Source organism: Petromyzon marinus, chromosome 29 (genome assembly GCF_048934315.1).
Source record: "Petromyzon marinus isolate PM22_M1 ecotype Great Lakes invasive population chromosome 29, UKy_Petmar_22M1.pri1.0, whole genome shotgun sequence".
NCBI lineage: Eukaryota > Metazoa > Chordata > Hyperoartia > Petromyzontiformes > Petromyzontidae > Petromyzon > Petromyzon marinus.
The window spans coordinates 12,649,070-12,672,865 of record NC_133695.1 but is presented as its reverse complement, the minus strand read 5'-3'; the positions used below and the strand labels follow the sequence as shown (position 1 = coordinate 12,672,865).

Genomic DNA, 23,796 nt, shown 5'->3' with positions numbered 1-23,796 from the left:
TCACTACTTTTGGTCATGAGCGGGAAACAAACTGGGGTTGCCGGGTTCATAGTGCGGCGCACTAACCACTACCCCACCACTCCCCACACACAGTGTGCTAACCACTGCCCCACCACTCCCCACACACAGTGTACTAACCACTGCCCCACCACTCCCCACACACAGTGTACTAACCACTTTCACACCACTCCCCACACACACAGTGTGCTAACCACTGCACCACCACTCCCCCCACACACAGTATGCTAACTACTTCCACACCGCTCCCCACATACAGTGCGCTAACCACTGCTCCACCACTCTCCCCACACACAGTGTGCTAACCACTGCACCACCACTCCCCCCACACACAGTGTGCTAACCACTGCACCACCGCTCCCCACACACTTTGCGCTAACCACTTCCCCACCACTGCCCACACACACAGTGTGCTAACCACTGCACCACCACTCCCCCCACACAGTGCGCTGACCACTTTCACACCGCTCCCCACACACACAGTGTGCTAACCACTTCCACACCGCTCCCCAACACACACAGTGTGCTAACCACTTTCACACCGCTCCCCACACACACAGTGTGCTAAGCATTGCACCACCACTCCCCAACACACACAGTGTGCTAACCACTGCCCCACCGCTCCCGACACTTCTCTGTTCGTCTCTTTGTTGTGCAGTCGCCGCCGCCCTCCCTCTGCCCGGGGCCACGCAGGCGCCCAATGAGCAATGGGGGCGGCTCCACGGTGCCCACTCGGCCCCCAGCACCACCCTCCACTCTCTCTTCAACTGTGCATGCTAAATAATGACACACTTTCACAACTCACTCAGCTAACCATTCAGTTGCGTCTTCGTAAGTGTTCACCAATCACACACACACACATACTCAGGTGCACGCTCCAGTGAAAGCGAGATTGCCGGGTGAGTGCGGCGATCGAGAGGGATGGAGCTGCCTGTATTCGTGGTGGACGCGTTCACAAGCGTGCCTCTGAGCGGCAACCCTGCCGCCGTGTGTCTGCTCGGCCAGGTGAGCTTGGAGGCCGCCTCTTCGGGACCGCAGTCACTCAAAAGCGCCCTCACCAAGTCTGACACGTTCGCCATCGTGGCGCATGCTGGTCGCCGTATGGCACAGGGTTTGCGCGCGGCTGCAGCAGAGGCAGCAGAAGAATCCGAATATTTATTTAGACTGGAGGAATCCATTCAGCTATAAAGCTATTTTTCACAGACGTCCAGTAGTACGGTTACCGTGGGGTGCATTGTGGAGAATATAACTACATTAATAATCGGACATGCTTCCTCCTTTACATAGCTGCCCCCCCACATACAACACACACGTGTCATATTTACACATCAGCCACACGCATGGCCTCCTTGTTGCGAGTGCATCCTTTCAGCAACTTTGACTCAAGCGAGCCTGAATCTGCCGTTGAGACACCGAGTTCAGAGTGCTTCTTGTGTTATACCAATGCTGCTCAAATTATGCATTCCCAGGTCATGTGGCTGATGGGATGTACAATAAATACATTCTTGCATTTCTAGATTTGAAGCTTTCGTGACTGCAAGGATCCATACTCTTTGGTTCTATTCGGTAAAGTCACGTAGGTAAAAAATAAAACTAAAATCACGACGTTTCGGCCACAACACAAGTGGCCTTCACCCCCCTTCACCTGATGAAGGCCACTTGTGTTGTGGCCGAAACGTCGTGATTTTTGTTTTATTTTTTACGTACGTGACTTTACCGAATAGAACCAAAGAGTACATTCTTGCATTGTTTATATGGGACATGTGTGCAGGAGACGTATTATATGTTTATATATTTTCACCATTTGTGGTTTTCAACTCTCATTTCCTCGATTTCTTAAAAAAATTATATTCATTATTTTCACGTCTTTGCTGGCTATTAGAAAAGATGCTCCTCTCTCGCGTTCCAATGGCAATCTTACTACTCACAACTTTGTTGCTGCAACTTCGACCTGCTTTGGTGATGAAGTCGTCTTTCTGGCCGATGTGCTATGAAGGGCCATTGCTCTGAACGTCACCTATTTCTATATTTTTTCATTTTAATGGCACAATGTTATTGACTGTTTTTTAAAATATTTTTTTTGTACAGAGTGTTTTCACCGCTGCCAATGCAGCCGCAGCATCACCAAAAAAATATTTAGAAGGTTGGTTAATACCCTTATATATTACAATATGGTTTACTTGTTCATTATCATGGTTGGCATCAGTGCGGTGAGAAGAGTGGAGATCGCCAGACTTGTGAAAAGCAACCATTTTTTTTAAATCACAAAGGGAGAGTTGATGGTGATTATGGAGAGTGGAATTGTCAAGTCTATTTTTGGCCTAGTCACAAGCAGTATTAGACCAGAGAACACCAAAAGGCAGACAGCACGAATTTTATTTAGAAAGGCATAGCGGCCGTTGTTTTTAATCACATTGTACTCACCTCAGAGAATCATTAAATTGTGCTGGTAGCCTTTTAGCATTCTCTGGTCTAACACTTTGAGACTAGGCTCTAAAGAAAGTTGTCTCTGGTGTGGACCAATCAGTTGCAAAGAAATGCATCATATACTACCAGAGCATGTTTTTTTGTTTGCATGTTCACCACAAGTCCTGTGTGTGGTTAATGCGGACCTGATTCCTTACAAAAGGTTTCTGTTTGGTGTTTTAACATCTGAACACAAACTGTTTTATTGCAGGAAGGGTAAAGCCAATTCTTATACTAAGACTTACGTTTATTCGGCGGGTTTTTGTCTCCTGGCCATCATGTCTCCTGCAGGATCTGGCAGAGGAGATGCATCAGAAGATTGCGGCAGAGATGAACCTGTCAGAAACGGCGTTTGTGCGCACGCTTTCTCCAATGGACGACTTCAGTTCAGGTCAGCAGCCCCAAACGTCAGTACAAGTTAAAGGCGCAGCCCTGCAATTGCTCGCTCACGCCACTGCTGGCGGAAGGGCCTCCCACTAGAGAGAGCTCTGGGGCGTACTTGCTCTCCTCTTCCACGCCGCCCACACCGTGTTGGAAGAGGTGGGAGTAGACCCACACTGACCCCACCACGCGCAACCTGCCCAATCGGCTAACTTTGGTGAACCCGTTCATACTGCTGCTGGGTGAATCGAGGCGGGAGGGGGTGATTTAAGAAACCTGCCCCCACGTTCGACCCGAATTTAACCATTGACCTTTGGATTGCAAGTCCAGCGTGGTAACCATTAACACCCCTATGGCAGTTCCTTGCTTATTTCGCACCACACTTGCACGTTTCCACTCCATGCGTGCTCGCGTGTACACCAGTGCGAGGAGTGGTTGATAGCAGGGAGGCAAGCCGGGACTGGTGCTTCTGTAGTGACTGAGGCAGCAGAACGTGAGCTCGATAATACCGTAAGGCAATGCCGCTGGTGGGTTACTACTGTACACATCATCAATAGAGTGGTTAGTCCAGTGGTTAGTGCACTGCGCTACGAACCCAGCAACCCGAGTTCGATTCCTGCTCACGACCAACATCGGTGAAGAAGAATATCCGAACCGGTGTTGGGCATCCCCTAGGTCGCCTCAGCCTCAAATGAGTTACCTGGCGCTGTGTGGATGAAACATCGCCACTGGGGAGACAAAGGCGGTCGGGCGTGGTGTTGTGCCATTCCAGCCTTCATAGGTGCTCGCTAACAGCACTTTCCACAAAAGTCTGTTAAGGCTATACGGGGGATCTCGTTGTAATAATATACATTACCAGGCGAGAGAGGAGTCAATTGAATCCAGTATTTGAACTACATTTAGACCCACTCTATGTAGACCCAAGCAAAACACAACTTCCCGCCCCCCCCCCCCCCCCCGCTGTTAGCGAGCACCTATTCAGGCAGGCACGGCACACGATGTGGTGGTTGGTCAACACCACGCCCGGACGTCTTTGTCTCCCTCGTGGCAATGTGGCAGCCACACCACCGTCTTTTCTGCCACCCCTTCGCCCCCACTTCGGTTCCTCACTGAAACAAAAAATATCTCCCCCACGATTGGCTGTCTGCAGTACCACCTCACTCTCATCATATTGTCCTCCTGGCCCAAACCTCTCTCCCATTTAACAATCGCTGCCAACACGTATTGGTTGTTGGACCCTGGTCAGGCGGTGGAAAAACTATCCACGACATTAAAATCGTCTACAGAAACGAGTGGAATGCACTGAAGACATAAAAATCACGCTGCGTTATACTACCAGTTATACTACTGGTTATACTACCGGTTATACTACCGGTTATACTACCGGTTATACTACCGGTTATACTACTGGTTATTCTACCGGTTATACTACCAGTTATACTACCAGTTATGCTACCGGTTATTCTACCAGTTCGCCACGGGGCAAAACTACCAACGGGGAAAAGTATGGGCATAATGAGCCCATTGCTTTATATGCCCTGCAAATAAATCCCTCTTCCTGGGCAAAGCGGCAGCCCCCTGAGCTGTTAACTGAATAACAGGCTCTGTACCATGCATTGAATGTGATGGCGAGATGTTAAATACCTCGCCTAGTATATAGGAGGTCGAGTGGGTTCGGTCCAGACCCTGACGCGTGTATATTTGGAGTATTCATGTCTCTCTCTCCCCCCGTGGCCGCGTAGATTTTTCTCCAGGTCCTCCAGTTTTTCCCTCCACATTTAGAAACATGTGTTTTGAGTATCTGGCTGCTATAGATGTCCATGTGATGATAAGCCACCTTGTTGAGCGATCATTTTTGATAGCCAGGTCGTTTCTGAAAAAGAGCTACAGAGCTTAGTGGGCCATACCTGGTCAAATAAAACAAATAGTTTAGTTCATAGTTTGAATGAACTCAAAACAAACGATGCAAAACCACGGCAATGGTTTCAACAGCTGGAACGCTTCTGCAAGAGAATAAAAGTTAGGAAACAGTATCATCAGAAAATCAATCAGACCACAGATTAGAGGAGCCTCAACTCTTGAACCCTTTACATTCCAGGCATTGTGGAGTCTGGCGACATCCACTGCTTACACTCTGGTGTCCATCCCCAGTCATCTCCCAGGGCTTTTCGGGGGTTTAAAGGACATGGTTTCCAGCCAATTGGCTGCAACAATCCAATGCAACCGAATTGGCGGAGTTTATGAGTTGCATGAGATCCATCTGACACCTTTTAACCAATAAACTGTTGCCAGGCCATTGTGCAGTTTGTATGTTGGTTCCAATTGGTGGAGTCATTACGGTACTAATATTCCACTGAAAACAGTTACCGCTTCCTGCATACTTTCAGAACCGGTAAACCAATTGTGATAATGGTTACCGGTTAACAGTTTACCGGCTGCTGTTTAACAACCCTAGTTATGAATGCACTTGGAGTGTAACTGCAATTACAGAATACTTTGATATTGTCTGCTGGCCGAGTCACCCTTGAAAAAAGAGCTTCTAAGCTCGATGGGCTTTACTCAGTGGGAAATAAACTTCTGATTTCTGAACGTGTCTCGTATTGCAACGGCACACAACATTTACCGCCCGTGGTCCGTCTCTTCTCAGCCACGCAGTTCGGTCTGCGCTGGTTCACGCCGAGCCGAGAAGTGGCGCTCTGTGGACACGCCACCCTCGCCACTGCCGCGATCCTGCATTCTCTCGGCAAGTCACAATTCGGTCTCCAACCACACGACACACACCACCCGTGCACACACGCACACCAAATTGTTAAATTGGAATTACTGTGCTTAACGCAGTCATTGCCCCCAATTGGCAAACATAACCCAGGTCTCTTCTACTTTCGTATCCCTGCTGTACGTGCAGAGCAACAACTACAATTTCACATTCAGGTGGTCAAGCCAGATAACCGTGTCAGGAGCAGCGGAGTGAATTTCTGTAATGTCTCCTTCGTATTTGTGGGCATTGCATCATTATATGCCATGAGCTTCCTGGAATTTCAAACCCAGGGATCTTCTGTGTTGGGTCAATACCCTAGGTCACGATTGGTCACTTGAAACCTGTAATTTCAACACAGCAAGAAACATCAACACTTGTGACTTGAGTCAAAGTGGACAGGGTTAAGACTGAGCGATACAGAGCAACAATGGTGCAGGAAGTTCTCCGTTACGCTATTTTTGCGATTTAAAAGAAAAGGGTTATCACCTGCTCGGGTTTGATCCAGACGGTCTGGAAATGGACATCTGTGTTCCAGTGGCAGGAACTGATTCGTACTGAGATCTGGTGATGGTATTGCATTGAACTTTGTTGTAGTAGAATGAACACTTCTGATTGATCTAGGTCGGGGACCTTTCAAAGAAAAAGGAGATCCATTTTGTTTTGTTTTTGTCTTTGACCAAAATAGTTGGAAAGCCGCATCACACGCAGAGCCACTTGTACACAAACACAGCAGCGGGTATACAGCAGATAACAACAACACACATTCTGACTTAAACAAAATAGATTATGGAATAAACTGTATATTTTGTTTATTTCCCCCCTTAACAATACGGTTTACAAAATGTTGTTGTCACCAACAACATTCCATAGTAACCCGTTTCCTGCCATATGTAATCAGTTATCTTTACGTTAGATTATGTTGAAGATTAAAAATGTTTTTTTTTTTAACGGCTGCCCGCAAGGTTACGGCCAAAGAGCCACCACATGTGGCTCTGGAGCCGCAGGTTGCCGACCCCTGGTCGAGACAGACTGAGGAATGTGTCCGGGTTTGGTTTTTGGAATAGGTGCCGATCTGCTACCGTTGGCTCAACTCTAAACCCACCCGCTTTTGGGTGATTCTGCAATTGTGCTGTGAGAAGTAGTGGAGTGGGTGTGTGCGTATGTGCGGAATGGGCCGCACGCGAGGTGCAAATTGTGATGTGAGGCTGTTTTTCCACAAATTCAGCCAACGTTCCGCCAAATAAGTTTTCCATCGATGGCCAAATATCACAGCACGAATCAGGCCCATCATCTTTCTGGGCTTATCTGGTAATGCAAAGGCTACTGCCATACTTCCACGGTCCCTGTTTCGCTGATATGGCGGTGTCTTTTGCGCGTCCATTTCGGTGTTGTGGCAGGCAACACCAACGCACGGCTCGCATTCCATACGTTGAGCGGCGAGCTCGCAGCTTGGCATGAAGGGGACCACATCGCGCTGGACCTGCCACTCAATCCCACCGAGCCGCTGCAGGTGAGGAAGACAGAGAAGAGACTTGTACCTCCAGCACTCTGTGCTAGCTGCGAGAGGCACACGATGCTCTGCCATCGCGGGTGAACCGCACACATCCAAAGGACTGTGGGGTGAAGCCAGAACATATCATGGCACCTTATCGGTGCTCAGCAGAAATATAAACTCTAGTGATTGTGTTCGCCATGGGACGTATGGATTTACGAGCGGAAGAATCAATTCTAGTTGATACTCGGTGCATTGTTACGTGCCTAATGTGTCGGTCACCTGTTCACTAAAAAAATTACAACAAGGTTTTGTCTTAAAAAATTTGCGGGTGGTACTTTTAAAAAACATTTTCACCATCACTTATGCCATCAAATTTTTCCATGGCGGGAATGTTTGATTTTTTTATACGCTAAATAATTATGACATGTCTGTTTTAGGAGAAAGATGAATTTAAGAAACTGATTCAGGTAAGGCTTATTATTGTCTTTGTTTTATTTAAACGTGTTGCATAAGTGTGCGTGCTTTGTTGAGCTATTTTGACAAAGCTCATGGATATCCATCCATATGTTTATATATATATGTGGCGCGTGGTTACACGCGCCACATATATATATGGATATCCATCCATATGTTTATATATATGTGGCGCGTGGTTACACCCTGGATACCCTGCAAACGAGATGTTACATCTCAAGGGATTGTCATGTGTAATATCTTAATACATCGAATCTAATTTATATTTACAGAGCGCCTTCACTCAAGGCGCTTGACATAACTTACACGATGACAGAATGGAACGATGTCGTTCGTAGCGGCGCGATACAAGGATTGAGGAATGAGTGACAGCACTAGAGGGGTAACTTAGGGATCACGAAAGGACGGGAAAGAGTGGAGGGGCGAAGGGAGCGGAAGAGAATGGGCAATATAGAAGAGTTAAAATTATACTGTCAGACACTTGAGTAATTGTACACCTAAATAGCACATTTTGACCAGAACAAGGGATCTGTGTTGTTGAAGATGACTGTATGAATAACGTGACCTTTGTCCTCGGTAAAAAGATCTTGCGAATGGCCAATTTCACTAAATGGTGCATTGCCTACTTGACAAAAAAACCCAACAAATTATTTAATTTCTGATGATTCCACACATAGCTGTTGAGGATTGCCCATCGCCCACAATCCCAGAAAGGTAGGAAACCATTGCCCTAGACCAGTGGTTCTTAACCTTGTTGGAGGTACCGAACCCCACCAGTTTCATATGCGCATTCACCGAACCCCTCTTTAGTGAAAAATAAAATGTGATTTTTTTCAAATTCAAGACGTAGATATGTTTTTTACTGGTACACAAAATGAGCCGTGCATGAACATTACCTTGTTCAAAGAATAAAACCAACACAATGCATAAACTCACAACAAATTACATACCTGGAAATCAATGTGACTTCTGCTGTTGCCTTTGAGAGATCAGTTCAGATATGCGTGGCTTCACCTTGGCAAGTGCCACTCTCATGTCATTTTCACAGCAAAGTCTGTTCCTTTTCTTCGTTTTTATGTCCAGCATCCTCGAAAAGGATTGCTCACAAAAATATGTTGTAACAAATGGTATAAAAAAATCCAGGGCTTTCTTAGCAATAACTGTATACTTGTTCATTTGTCGACACCAAAACGTTGAGAGCGTTGTTGTTCTGAAGAGTTGCTGTTGAACCTGGCTCTGCTGAATTTCAATGATTTCGTCGAGGAATTCATCATTGACATCTGCTGTTTCAACAGCAAACGTGAACGGCTGTCTCACCCATGCTGGATATGACTCTCTTGTAGGGAAATATCCGTCGAGAGACTTTGCAAGCTCATCTAAGTGCGTGGCAATTGTTTGCTTCAGTTCCGTGGATACAGAAATATCTCCGATTCCAGACACATCTTCGATCTTACTTGCACAGTCGTCCAGAAGCGGGAAGTTTGCGAAGTTATTGTTCTCTGTTCGTCGTTTCCATAACGGTAGCTTTTTTTGAAAAGCCTTCAGGTGTTCTTCCGCTTCCATGATATTGACTCCACCACCCTGCATCTGCTGATTGAGATGATTGAGAGCTGCGAATATATCAGCCATGTACGCTAAAATGAGAATGAACTCAGGATTTTTGAAGCAATCTGCATGGCAGTGTTGGTGCTCTTGCAAAAACAGGGCTAATTCCACACGCATGGCAAAAACACGATTCAGCACCTGTCCCCGGGATAACCACCGAATATTAGAATGGAGCAGAAGTACCTCAAATTCAGAGCCCATTTCTTTACACTGCTCACTGAAGATGCGGTGCCTCAGAGCACTTTTTCGCACATAGTTCACACATTCCACCACAGTTTTTAATACTTCTGCCATTTTTGGAGGTAAGGTTTTTGTTGCCAACGCATGCCTGTGCAGAATACAATGCATCACAATGATGTGTGGTGCATCGGCCTTTACTAGCGCACCAAAACCAGACTTTCTTCCCAGCATGACTGGAGCTCCGTCCGTACAAACTGCAGAAACCATATCCCATGAAAGATTGTTGTCTCTGAAGAAGTCATCCACAAGCTTCTTCACATCGGCTGCCTTCGTTGTTGTTGTAAGAGGCTTACAAAATAAAAACTGTTCTTTTATCATGTCGTCTTTCACATAGCGTACAAAAACAGCAAGCTGGCTTAGATCAGAAACGTCTGTGGTTTCGTCGAGTTGAAGGCTGAATTTTGCCGGGCTTGAAATCAGATCCGCGACTACTTGAGCCAAGATGTATTTACTCATGTCTTCTATTCTGTCACTGACGGTGTCATTTGAAAGGGGAATTTGGGATAATTTACCTTCGGCCGCTGTTCCGAGTATCAGATTCGCCATCTTTAATGCAGCTGGTTTCACAAGTGTTTCACCAATGATGTGTGGCTTGCCCTGCTTTGCGATCAGGTAAGCAACTTCGTACGATGCTGTCAGGATCGGTTTGTTAACAAGTACAAATCCAAGAGCAGGCAGAGTGGCCCTTTCATCGAATCTGGCTCTCTTCACCCTGAATTCAGCAAGTGTTGTGTTCTTGTATTCCCCGTCTCCATGCAGCTTCAAGAAGTGTTCCTTTAGTTTTGCCGGTGCAAGACTAGAGTTGCTCAACTTGGCGTTGCAAATCATGCAGATAGGACGCTCACTCCCATCACGTTCCGTGATACATGAGAATCCATGTTGTACATATTCGTCCGACCACTTTCTTCTTTTGCCCGACATAGTTAGTATGGATAAAATATTAAAGAAATCACACGACGTACGACAACAATAGTCACACGTTGACTACTGAGTACGCACTAAATTCCCCGCAGCGCTGATTGGCCAAGCAGTGTAGCATGATCATCTGCAGCCAGTGATGGCCAAGCGGGCCGTGTGTGTCATCACAAATTTACACAATAATTCAAGTGTGTCCGGACCTCCGTGGCGGGGGCTCTGCCGAACCCCTGAGATCGACTCACCGAACCCCTGGGGTTCGATCGAACCCAGGTTAAGAACCACTGCCCTAGACGCTATACCAGCGCTTCTCACCAGCGGCTGTGGCATGGATAATGTGCAGGAGAAATTACAAATGTGAAGGATTGATTACATGAGTGTGTTGTCATTGTTGCCGGGTAATTTTTGCACATGTTCTTATCGATAAATTTAAATTGCAAGAAACGCTCACGTGAAAAAAGAATGCGGTCCTTTAGCTGCACGTGCTTCCTCTTGTGCATTATTTCACAACCGTGATATAAGAGAGTGCTTTGTGATTGGTCAGTGTCACCATGCTGTAGAGCATCACAAACCCTGACGTGCTGCCCCCGTTGCTGGCTGGGTGCGCTGGGGGTGTGGCGCTTGGCGTTTGCGCAGGTGGCGGTTGGAGAGATGAGCGTGCAGGACGTCCGCTACTCACCTGGCACTTGTAAACTGCTCATCCGGTTGAGCGACGTCTATACAAGGTGCGCCAAGCTGGACGGTTTTGTGTTTAACCCCCCATCACATGACCTTCTTGTATATGGGGGGCGGTGACGTGGACCCGGGTGGTAGCGCATTCGCTGCTTGCTGCAGAGGTCCGCAGTTTGAATCTAGCCGGCCCCGGTTAATACTGCGGGTGTATTCACCTTTTGAAATACTATGCGGCGTCTGCTTCACGGTAGATATGGAAGATCCTGTGACATCATTCGAAGAGTACCGTATGTCATTTGACACTGCCGTCATGGTTCAAATAGCAATTGGTATCCCCTACTGCAAAAACCTAGGAGGACCCTCCCGTCAAAAATCTCAAGGCTTTTTTCCTGGTAACAAACGTATATTAATAATGATGCTTTACACAGCATTATTATCCTTGTACTTTAATTAAACCGTTAGCTTGTTAGCCTGTCCTAGGATGGAAGCTGTAATATAAAAAAATTAAATTAACGTTTTATTATGTGATTGTTCATTTTATTAGGAAATGTAGCACATAAAGACATATTCCTTAACTTATTAAATGAAATGAAGGACTTTGGAAGATTTCTCGGTATACGATATTTTGTGTGAATCTCTTATCACTGTTGAAAAGGTTTCCCTGCACTTGGCTATCCTTTATGAACACTTTGATCCGCTGAGGATATTTAGATCTAGACAGCGCTTTTTAGACACTATAGGGGCAGTGTGATCTGCAGAGGGGACAAATCTAGCTAGCATACAGGCAAAAGAAGCAAATTGGTAAATGTTTTGACCAGGGACTCTTCGGTATCTTACACAATAGGCAAAGGTGAACAATCTCTGTGGCTGTATAATTTGACATAACCCATGAATTCACTTTAGCACTGTATTGAAATCACCTGAAGCTGTTAACTGACAAATGTATCTTCACCAATTGACGCTTGATAGCGAAGAGTGAAGAAAGTAGAGTGCTGATACTGTCTGAAGTAACTTAGCAAATAACGAAGACCAAAGAGAAGCGTTAGAGTTACGAATAAATTGATCAAAGTATAATTTTATCTTGTCGAAATGTAATGGCAGGGAATATTGAAAAAAAGAATGTCATCAAACACTTCACTGCATTTCACTGTAGCACTGTATTAATGGCAGTGAATGGTTCACAAAAGGAAGTCATACAACACCTCACAGCATTTGACCGCAGCACTGCATTAATGGCAGTGGCTGTTGCAGGAAACTAAGTCATCAAACACCTGACGTAATGTCACAGTAGCACTTTATTTAACGGACGTTCAATTACTTGCAATCCACTGCTCTGATACACTTATCTTCCGCTGTGGCTCGCTGGGGTTGGAAACAATTGGAATTCGATACAATGTCTACAAAGTAGAAGAGAAATGTTTATTGTAGCATAATTTGGAAGCGTAAAGTAGACTTACCTTTTGTTGGACGTGCCGAAGAAATAAAGGCACCCAATGCACTGTGATGCGGCGTAGAATTATTTATTGCCCTCACTTTCTACAAAGATACGTAAAGTCGAAAGCGAATTTGCTTAAAAAATGTATCATTGCCGCTCGACCTTCTTCTGCATTAGTCAACAAATCCAGGCATACATGAATAATAATGAGGGGGGGAGGGCCGCATGTGGGGTGACGTCACGCGCGGGACACACCGACAGCATTTTTTTGCTCGTTATATTAGTTGCTGCGTTGATTTCTTTATTAGCTTTACTTTCCATAAAGACAGGTCAAAATGAAAGCTAATTTGCGTAAACACATTTTCGTTTCCGCTCCACCTTCATGCGGAGTGACGTCACCCGTTCATGATTATTAATGACGCGGGGGGGGGGTCCATGTGGAGGACCCCACCTTTTCATGATAATTAATGAGGGGGGCTGGTCGACGTGAGTGACGTCACGCGCGTTACACACAGACATTCTTGACTCATAGAAGTGATGTGCTATTAGTATGTTACCGGTGTCCCTAAGGTAGAAACATGAACAGGCACGTTCTGATTTAGAAACAGAGAGCTGCTTCGATATCTAATGAACTCACAGACACACTGACATGTCCCATCAACTTATTTAAACCTATTTAAAACCGACTTGCACATGGTTTTCAACTATTACGAGCGAGCGTACATCATTCTACATGAGCCGACGGTGTGCACTCGTTAACTATTTGTTATTTATTTGATTGGGTGTGATATTCATTGGATACATACATGTTGTATGCTATAGATTTAGCATGTTTGTATGTGTTGTTATTGAGCAGAGGCCCATAACATCAAGTGGCAAGTCAAGGAGCTTGGGAAAAAGGGATGGGAGGGAATTCCAACGCCGAGCAGTGCGGTGCTTAAGTTAAAAAGAATAGACACCCTCACGGACAACGTTTTTCAACCTCAAGCAATTTCCCAAGTGAGGCGTTTTGACGAGTAGCGATGTTCACAGGCAGGATCTGGAGCGGCTGCCGATCGATCCGGGCTCACTGTTGCGCGCCGAGCGAGCCAGTGGGAGCCCCGACGTGATGGGCGTTATCGTGACGCTGCGTGGCTGCGGGGGGGATCGGATTGACTTCTACTCTCGCTACTTCGCTCCCTGGGTGGGCATCAATGAGGACCCCGTCACTGGTGAGCGAGCATGCGAGCGCACGGGACCAGGGGAGAGGGCGAGTGCTTTGTGATAACTTATTATTATGAGATGGCTTCCTTACCCTCGCCAATTCTCTATTTTTTTTTCAGGAGCGTCTTGCCACGTTCTCTCATTAGGGTGGCGATGTTGCTACGTGTAATCAAAATTGAGTAAATTGAAAGGTAATCTTTCAGCATTGGAAGTTTGGCCAATAGCCATCATGTTTCGCTTTGGCAGGAAACCCATGCAGAACAGGGGAGAGAACACAAAACACGACCCACCAAAATGCCAAAGTTGGGAATTGAACTCCGTTTCTTCTTGCTGTGAGACGCACAGCACCCTACCACCCAAAGTTACAAAAGTTAATATCATCATATCAGCTGGCACATGGGCATGTGTAGACCAGATATGCCATATGCTGTCAAAATATATCAAGGCTCTTTGAAGGCTTTACTGAGGGAAAAAAGTATTTGATCCCCCGCTGATTTTGTACATTTGCCCACTGACAAATAAATTATCAGTCTATAATTTTAATGGTAGGTTTATTTGAACATTGAGAGACAGAATAACAACAACAAAATCCAGAAAAACGCATGTCAAAATTATTATAAATTGATTTGCATTTTAATGACGGAAATAAGTATTTGACCCCCTCTCAATCAGAAAGATTTCTGGCTCCCAGGTGTCTTTTATACAGGTAACGAGCTGAGATTAGGAGCACACTCTTAAAGGGAGTGCTCCTGTCAGCTTGTTACCTGTATAAAGACACCTGTCCACAGAAGTAATCAATCAGATTCCAAACTCTCCACCATGGCCAAGACCAAAGAGCTCTCCAAGGATGTCAGGGACAAGATTGTAGACCTACACAAGGCTGGAATAGGCTACAAGACCATTGCCAAGCAGCTTGGTGAGAAGGTGACAACAGTTGGTGCAATTATTCGCAAATGGAAGAAACACAAAAGAACTGTCAATCTCCCTCGGCCTGGGGCTCCATGCAAGATCTCACCTCGAGAAGTTGCAATGATCATGAGAACGGTGAGGAATCAGCCCAGAACTACACGGGAGGATCTTGTCAATGATCTCAAGGCAGCTGGGACCATAGTCACCAAGAAAACAATTGGTAACACACTACGCTGTGAAGGACTGAAATCCTGCAGCGCCCGCAAGGTCCCCCTGCTCAAGAAAGCACATATACATGCCCGTCTGACGTTTGCCAATGAACATCTGAATGATTCAGAGGACAACTGGGTGAAAGTGTTGTGGTCAGATGAGACCAAAATGGAGCTCTTTGGCATCAACTCAACTCGCCGTGTTTGGAGGAGGAGGAATGCTGCCTATGACCCCAAGAACACCATCCCCACCGTCAAACATGGAGGTGGAAACATTACGCTTTAAGGGTGTTTTTCTGCTAAGGGGACAGGGCAACTTCACCGCATCAAAGGGACGATGGATGGGGCCATGTACCGTCAAATCTTGGGTGATAACCTCCTTCCCTCAGCCAGGGCATTGAAAATGGGTCGTGGATGGGTATCCCAGCATGACAATGACCCAAAACACACGGCCAAGGCAATAAAGGAGTGGCTCAAGAAGAAGCACAGTAAGGCCCTGGAGTGGCCTAGCCAGTCTCCAGACCTTAATCCCATAGAAAATCTGTGGAGGGAGCTGAAGGTTAGAGTTGTCAAACGTCAGCCTCGAAACCTTAATGACTTGGAGAAGTCATTAAGGAGTGGAACAAAATCCCTCCTGAGATGTGTGCAAACCTGGTGGCCAACTACAAAAAAACGTCTGACCTCTGTGATTGCCAACAAGGGCTTTGCCACCAAGTACTAAGTCATGTTTTGCAGGGGGGTCAAATACTTTTTTCCCTCATTAAAATGCAAATCAATTTATAACATTTTTGACATGCGTTTTTCTGGATTTTGTTGTTGTCTCTCACTGTTCAAATAAACCTACCATTAAAATTATAGCCTGATCATTTCTTTGTCAGTGGGCAAACGTACAAAATCAGCAGTGAATGAAATACTTTTTTCCCTCACTGTAGAAGCAGAGGTCACGAGCCAACAAGAGATCTTAGAAAATCTTATTGAGTGCAGTGCAATGGGTAAAGCATTAAGCTCAAAGAAGTCGAAGCGATTTCTGGTCATATGAGCATTGAGGCATTAGTGCTCATCTGCTGTTAACAGTCGTGAGCCAGTGGTATAAATTCCACATTCCTATGGCAGTGGCGAGTGTCTCCGTAAAATAAAGGAAATGGGCTGAGTCAATCCACAAACAGACCTTCCAATTGCTTGCTCTGCCACTGAGCCACCTGGCCGGTTTACGCACGAATCTGCAATTTATAAAGTGTGTTACTATAGCAGTTTGTTTATTCCAAACCGAGCAGAGTACGAATGCATTGTTAACTTATTCTCAGGATCTGCACACACAGTCCTGGCAAGCTATTGGTCTAAGGAGCTTGGAAAGCAAGAGCTAACAGGTGAGTCATGACACCACTGCAACAGGTTAATTTATGGTTAATAAACCTGCAGTATTAACCAGGGCGGCCTGCTGCGTTTGAACCGCGAACCTCTGCAACAAGTGGCAAATATGCTACCAACTGTGCTACATCACTGCCGGAAAATAACACAATTACGTGCACCATGTCGGTGGTTGTGAGGAGGTAAAGATGCATTGCACTTTCAATAATCGTTTGCCCACAATGCACAGCCGACTCTTGTTGTTGTTGTATGTACAGCCAGGCAGTGCTCCCCGCGCGGCGGGGAGCTGCAGCTGTCCCTGCAGCAGCAGCAGCACGGGCGGGTGAGCGTGTCTGGGCAGAGCCGCATTGTGCTGCGCGGGTCGCTACACCTCTGAGCCTCTGCTGCCCTGCAGATCGTACCAATCATCTTCACTCGTGCCGCTTAGTTCCACGAGCAAGCCACCCGTTACGATGCAACACACTCATCTTAAAATGGTATCACTCAATTATATTTTCACTGCCTATTTCCTAAATCTCACCCTCAACTCCATCTCATTTTTGTTCTCACCTTAAATACACTCAAGAGCTTAAAGTACAGCAATGATAACATGTACAGGCATTTCATGTGTTTTGTGTGAATGCCCAAATAATGACAAATGTGGTCTAGTTAAAAGCAAAATGACCTATATATTTTCACAGGACATGAGAAGACTCCAAAGTAAATGGCACACCATAATGCAATGTGATTATCATCGCCACTGTCAAAATAATCAAAATCATGATCTTAATTATAAAAAAAATAACCAGACTTTTGAGTTTAACTACGATGAAAATCTAACAAGAGCGTCCTTGCCTCTAAACATCTGGCAGTTTACCAGCATGTCTTCAAGCAAGCCTGTCTGTTGATGAGACACTGAATGTTGAAACCGGTCAAAACTGTGCATTTGTTGAACATATGCTCCTGAAACGATTGCCAGATGGCTGTGTGGCTGACGGAATGTGTAAACAATACTTGTATTTTTTAATGTGGAGAGATGGATGTGAAAAAGGCGAATTGTCTGTTTATCTATTTTGTTATATTCTCCACAATGATGCAATTATCTACGTATATAAAATGATTCCGTTGTATGTTGCTGTTTCCGGTACTTTGAACAAACCTTATACAAATCCACATTTTGCAAGCCATGTGTACAAATATGGTATAGATGGGCGTGAAACAAAAATGTGCTCATGTGGAGGACAAAATTCAAAACCCCGGAAATATATCATGCTTATGTGCATTACGAAATTAAATGTTTTGCTGCTGGATGTGAGGACCGTCAGCCGAGCAACGGCACCCCTAGCAACGGCACCCCTAGCAACAGTACCCCTAGCAACAGCACCCCTAGCAACGGCTGGCCCAGGAAGTCATGGGGAGGGGGGTCATCAGGGAGGTCAGCCAGTGGGTCTGTGCGAGAGCCTATGGGCAGTGCGGAAGTGTGTGAATTAATGATTGGAATGATTGAATTAGGTAAGAATGACAATGAATGAGGGAAGTGTAATTTTGCCTCAAACTTTAAAAAAAATCGGCTTATATGGACTGTGGAATACATCGACTGCACCGTAAAGTGCTTCAGCGCATTGCAATATCAAGAGTGTCGCCGCTGCTCGCCGAGTTCCAGGAGAATAGTGTCTGGTGAGTGCCGAGTGGTGTTGTGGGAGTGGTGAGGTGTGTCGTTCGTGGTGTTGTGGGAGTGGTGAGGCGTCTCGTGAGTGGTGTTGTGGGAGTGGTGAGGTGTCTCGTGAGTGGTGTCTGGTGAGGGTCAGATGTCAGTTGTGGTGGCGGGCAGTGGTGTCAGGTGAGTGGTGACTCGTAACACCATCAGGCGAGTAGTGTCGGGTGTCTGGTGACCGTTGAGTGGCAGAATTGGGCCCGAGACTATGGTGGAGAAACTCGGATGTGGAGAATAGTTGAGGTTGACTGAGCTGATGGGGAAGATAACCTCGTCTACAGGACAGGCTGTCCTCTCATTTTAATGTGACTGTGCATAGTGTGTTCAGGAGTATTTGGCTATTATACATTTCCACGTGATGATAAGCCACTTCGTTGAGATATCATTTTGTGGCCAGGTCGATTCTGAAAAAGAGCTATATAGCTATGTGGGCCTTACCTGGTAGAATACAAATAGTACTGGTAGGAACCTCCTAGTTACACCAGCCCACAGGGGATTATTGTGTCCATCCGTCCGTCGTGCATCCAAAAATGGGAGGGGTGGGGCTGGGTGGAGAGGGGAGGGTGGGGAGGGGCTGGGTGGGGAGGGAGGGGCTGGGTGGTGAGGGGAGGGTGGGGAAGGACTGGGTGGGGAGGGTGGGGCTGAGTGGGGAGGGGAGGGTGGGGAGGGGCTGGGTGGGGAGGGGCTGGTCACCCCGTGGTGCCCTTATAAAACTCAACGTTTAACCTACTCACGCCGGCTTGTGCCCGCCCTCACAGTCGGGCATATTTGCGCAATACACCATGCCGCCGTTGACCCTGGCCATTGACCCTGGCCATTGACCGAGCAACCCAACGTTCCTACCAGCTGCCTCCGCAGGAATGTGTTTTTAGTGCACAGTGGGAGACCGCACTGATGGAGTTTAAGCTGTAGAGGTCAGTGGTTTCTGATGAACTCAAATAGTGATGAGGCATGTGGCTCAGTGGGAAAGTGTGTAGTAAGCTCAGGGGTATAATAATGAAGACTTATTTACCCAAAGAGTCCAAATACATTTTCAGGAGGGTCCTGCTACATTGGGATTCATTGTGCATTTTTATAATTTAATGTGGACAATGTTTGAAAATATTACAATGTAAATCAATTCCAAGTGAAATGCTATAAACATGTTTAAAAACGTATTCGCAATACACTTATCACAAAGACCAGTATCAGAAGGGTTCGACAGTTGGCTGATGATTACTTTCATTATTCTTAATAGTACACAGGTATTGGCCCGCGTTGGTGTAGGAATGCCGGCCAACGGGTTATCTTCAAATCATGTCCAGGTTCACTTCAGCTGTTGCACCACCTAAAGGACACACACACATGCATATTTACTATTTTTTTGCAATGTTTCCCAATTTTATTCCCAGCATGCTATTGGCATCGTGTAATGAGACTGAATTTATTTTAAAACTCTCAGTGAGTAATGCGCCTGCGATCCTGAGAACGACTAAGCAAGGGACACACAGAAATTTTGAAGTGGTCTTTTGTCTTCCAACAATAGGGGGTTCACTCTCCCATTTCACATGCCAGTCAAACCTGATTTTATCCTCTGAGCTGCTCAAATGAGCACTGAGGTGATGCTCATCTCCCAAGGCTGGAAATTCTGCAATTCCATGGCAGGGGTGATTCTATTCATAGGACAACACTTGTGGACTTTCCCACAATGGTACTCATTTCATTGAATCATGGAGGTATGATGAACTGAGCAACCCCCAAACAGGATCTGAAATTCCAACCTTCCGATTGTGAGCCGCTCACTCAAACTACTGAGCCACCTGGCCGGTGTTACTGCTGCAGGAGGAGGGGGTAGCAATCACACCTTGCTGGCGTTCTCCAAGGCCGTGATGAGGGTGCCCAGCTCTGCGGCAGAGAGCTCCACAGTCACAGCATCACGTGAGGTGTCGCATACCGCACTGCGCGGATCGTGCGGAGGGTCGTGACGTTGTACGTCGAGTTCCAGCGCCAGCAGCGGTGTCTGCAGCGCGGAGTGGCGGTCGCTTGAGAGTGCCAGCTACGCACACAGATACGCACACAAACCACGGTTTTCATTCAGACTATCTCCTCAAGGAACATAAACCATCACGTGAACTCCAGTCATCCTCGCAGCAGCTTTTGGCTAGTCCTTCATCGCGCGCTTTCAGATGTGCTTCTGTGGTCGTCTGGAATGCTGTTCCTTCCGATATTTTGAAGCCACTGGAGCTATGCCCTTTTAAATATATATTAAAAACTATATTTTTACTGCTTTTTGTGTTTAGTTTATCTTTCTCCCGCACCTCTGATTAGCACGGTTGGCTACGTACGGTGCGAAAGAAGTTCAATATACATATATCACCAGTGAAGTTACATGGGCTCGATTCGGATATTTAAACGAAAATGTTTTTTAGAATCTTATTGTTCTTTAGAGGTTAAGCCAGGACTCATATTGAGAGGGTCCTTGCGTATAAACATTTGCCAGTACACAAGTGTTGGTTGACGCAAGCCAAATTTTGCTGATGACCCTGAATGTTAAAACCGGTTTTGTTTGCTTGTGCTGAACCAATTCTGCTGAAATTATTTCCTCCCAGAAGGACTTTGTCTGATTGGATATGAATAGAAACACTAAAGCAAAAATTATATGGAGGGACAGATATGTGAAGGAGGCCAAATTATTCGCTTAGTTATTTCGTGACATATTTGACTTCGCTCATGACGCAGAAAGCACCTTGAGTTTCCAGTCAAAGTCGCGGAGCTGCGCACTCCCCAGTGCAAGCGATGACAACGTCACAGCGGAGCGGAGCTCATCTCGGCGCACGCCGACGCACGCCTCCACGCTGCGCGGCACGGCTGGCTGCTCCTGCAACAAGCCGAACACAGCAAGCGCTCGTTACATTTGTCCTAAGTCCGTCAAGCAGTAATCGTCGTGAGACTTGCCTTGAGAGAAAACGCTCCTCCGATTAGCACGATTGGCTACGTATAGTGCCAAAGACGTTCGACATACATACAACACAGTGGGCATGGCAGTGGTTGCTATGGATTATGCTATCACTCCCACTGCACCAGCCAATCAACTGCCAAGAAGACAACCCCCATGCTACATAGTTGGCATGATGTCATCGCTCTGGTGGCTGATGTGAGTTCATTTATTACTTGTTTTTTACATTATACTGTAGTTATTAATTACCTTTACAGTCCACATATGCGTAGTCCTGTCCACCTGTAAGTGCTCTCCTAACTTTATGGCACCTTGTACGGAATTCAGTCGAACTGCTCTGACGATGCCATCTGCACCATTCACCCACGTGGCCCAGCCCCCAAAATCAATCATGAATACTAATATTGGATGCGAAAAGCTATGCATTACCCTTCAGTTTCTGCATTGCCAGATGCTTTGAATGCATTACCCGTTTATACAGCACACATACGAACCATCCGGCCAAACATCTCAGTTGTAGAGAGAGCTGCTCGCAATCAGAAGGTTGTGAGTTCATATTAACGTATTGGCGGTACACCGGTGAAGTAAAAAAAGAACACGCATTTTTCGTTATAAGTTTTTTTTTTACATGCAATTCACAACCCTGGTCAGAAAATCTTGTGGGCTGATGGTGCGTCAATATCAGTTTTTGTTATATCGAAGTCACAGTTTGTTGCCGTATAGCAGCATGATGACGATTGGCTGCTCCGTGTCCCAAGGCAAATTTGACTCCTTGTGTCCTAGACTTGGACGGACTCAACGGACCCAAATCAACGGTCAATGTTGACCTTCTTTAGCAAGTCTCAGTAGACTGAATAAACCTTAGAATCGCGTCAAACTTGGCGACAGGGTCAATTAAATACTGATAAACCAGATTTGCCGATTCAAATTTAGATTTTATACTGTTTTATGAGGACCGGTGTGTTATGCTGCACCGCCAATACGTCCATATACCGTTTGGGGCTTGATTTGACCAATAATTAATATCGTCAACAGTGGTGCTACGGGAGAGACTCGCTGCCGCTGTAGAAACGTGGAATCTTCCACGACCGTCTTTGCAGGGCTGCAAACAGGAGATGAGCACCAACACCTCAATGTTCACTTGAGCCGGATCACTCTTGACTTGACCAGCACGCGGCCACCGCTGCACGCACCTCCGTTTTGCCGGGGCCATCCTGCACGGCCTGCAGAAGGGCGCGCTGCGTTTGCTGCACCACGGAGAGCCACTCGCTCGGGCTCCACACGTGCCCATAGTCCACGTACCGCGGAGACGCCCGTCCACACAGCCCATCGGCTACTGCGTGCACAAACTGACAACACCATGCCCCACACAGCACGAGTCACCACACAGGACACTCTCCAACTCACCACACAGCAATGCATAACCACACAGGACATAGCAGCAGCGTCCTTCACGAGCCTCCTCCTCCACAGAGGCCGATCTTGACAACGCTGCTTCCGGACTTTGGCAAGTCCACTCAGCTCCACATCCTCCCGTATCCCGCATCAGCCCGTCTCTCCTATAGCCCGTACCGCGCCCGTTTAACACCCTCATATCCTGCCAGAGATGACTGGCAGATGCAGCTCCCCGCTGTTCCAACCTGCGACCAAATGTTCGCAGAAACATGCAAACTGCAAGTGAGTTTACGCGGTGGCCTCACCACCTACCCCTCAGCCAAGGCCTTAACAATCTCCCTCAGCTCCGACTCAATTTCGGATCCCCCTTCTTGGATCAAGCTGCTGCTGCTGCCACCATCCTAGAATCGCACCCAGAGCCGGAAGAACGCTGGCGGAAGGAGGAACAACGCGAACGTCCACAATAATAAACGCCTCATCCCATCCCGAAAACGTCGCACCCTCCCTCCTGGCTCCATGGCATTCCTCGTCGAAGACGCCGGCGATGGAACCGTCCACCGCATCAGAACATCAACAGGCCAATGCGCACGCCTCCTTCATGAATGGCACATTAAAGACGCAAGCCACGGTGAGGAGGCAAGCCAAACTACGGACCACGAAAGTAAACCGCTGTCCAGTATTGGACTGCGCTCCTTCAATGTAGGGATGGCAGAACGACACCAACGTACCCTCCTGAAGCCCCAGCAGCATCGGCATCGAGCTCTCCTGAACGTACTGTATATACAGTAGACGCCTGTCCATACGCAGTGTGCACGGGGCGTGCGGTGGGTGGAGTGGTGGCGCAGTGATTAGCGCGCTGCACTGCGCTTCGAACCCGGCGATCCGAGTTCCGATTTTCGCTCACGACGGCCAATAACAGTGACGGCGAATATCTGAATAAGCCGACCCCAGTTCTACCCCGAGGTGGATTAGCCATCAAATGAGCACCGAGTGTGGTGTATAAAACGTCAGCATTATAGGGAGACAAAGGCGGCCCCGACAGCTGTCGCCACACCACCACCACCACCTCTTGGGTTCCCGCCAGCACAGGCGCTGCTCGCTAGCAGCAACTTGCCCCAGAAGGCCGCGTGGACTACCCGGGGCCGCTTTGTCTGCTCCTCACCCGCTCCCGCTCCTCGTCTCGCAGCCGCTCCAGCAGCGACATCGCCTCGCGTGACCCCCGTCACGCGCCTCGCACGACGTCACCGCGCACGCTCACCACTCCGCGTGACGTCACCGCGCACGCTCACCACTCCGCGTGACGTCACCGCGCACGCTCACCACTCCGCGTGACGTCGCCGCGCACGCTCACCACTCCGCGTGACGTCACCGCGCACGCTCACCACTCCGCGTGACGTCACCGCGCACGCTCACCACTCCGCGTGACGTCACCGCGCACGCTCACAACTCCGCATGACGTCACCGCGCACGCTCACCACTCCGCATGACGTCACCGCGCACGCTCACCACTTCTCACGTCACCGCGCACGCGCACGACTCTGCGTGGCGTCACCGCGCACGCTCACCACTCCGCGTGACGTCACCGCGCACGCTCACCACTCCGGGTGACGTCACCGCGCACAGCG

General features: G+C 47.3%; 2 protein-coding genes across 4 annotated transcripts; one reads left to right on the top strand and one right to left on the bottom strand.

Annotated features, from left to right (window-relative positions):
• Nucleotides 1-644: 644 nt before the first annotated feature.
• Nucleotides 645-17,257, top strand: PBLD (phenazine biosynthesis like protein domain containing). Of its 3 annotated transcripts, none has more exons than XR_012945593.1 (9): nucleotides 645-1,023; nucleotides 2,776-2,875; nucleotides 5,513-5,608; nucleotides 7,021-7,133; nucleotides 7,556-7,585; nucleotides 10,989-11,077; nucleotides 13,492-13,670; nucleotides 13,782-16,147; nucleotides 16,406-16,490. XR_012945593.1 is itself a non-coding variant. In XM_032962557.2 (9 exons), exons 1-9 carry the CDS (start codon nucleotides 940-942, stop codon nucleotides 16,522-16,524), a joined length of 873 nt encoding a protein of 290 aa, XP_032818448.2. In that variant the 5' UTR covers nucleotides 654-939; the 3' UTR covers nucleotides 16,525-17,257. The 3 variants fall into 3 exon arrangements, 2 of the variants coding, with proteins under 2 accessions (XP_032818449.2, XP_032818448.2); XM_032962557.2 differs by having other exon boundaries at nucleotides 654-1,023; nucleotides 16,085-16,147; nucleotides 16,406-17,257; XM_032962558.2 differs by having other exon boundaries at nucleotides 13,782-17,257.
• A 1,642-nt stretch (nucleotides 17,258-18,899) lies between these two features.
• COMMD8 (COMM domain containing 8) lies at nucleotides 18,900-23,451 on the bottom strand. The gene is made up of 5 exons (XM_032962562.2): nucleotides 23,334-23,451; nucleotides 21,970-22,125; nucleotides 20,567-20,698; nucleotides 19,685-19,876; nucleotides 18,900-19,168 (listed from the first exon to the last, which is right to left on the bottom strand). Exons 1-5 carry the CDS (start codon nucleotides 23,373-23,375, stop codon nucleotides 19,148-19,150), a joined length of 543 nt encoding a protein of 180 aa, XP_032818453.2. The 5' UTR covers nucleotides 23,376-23,451; the 3' UTR covers nucleotides 18,900-19,147.
• Between the last annotated feature and the right edge of the window lie 345 nt (nucleotides 23,452-23,796).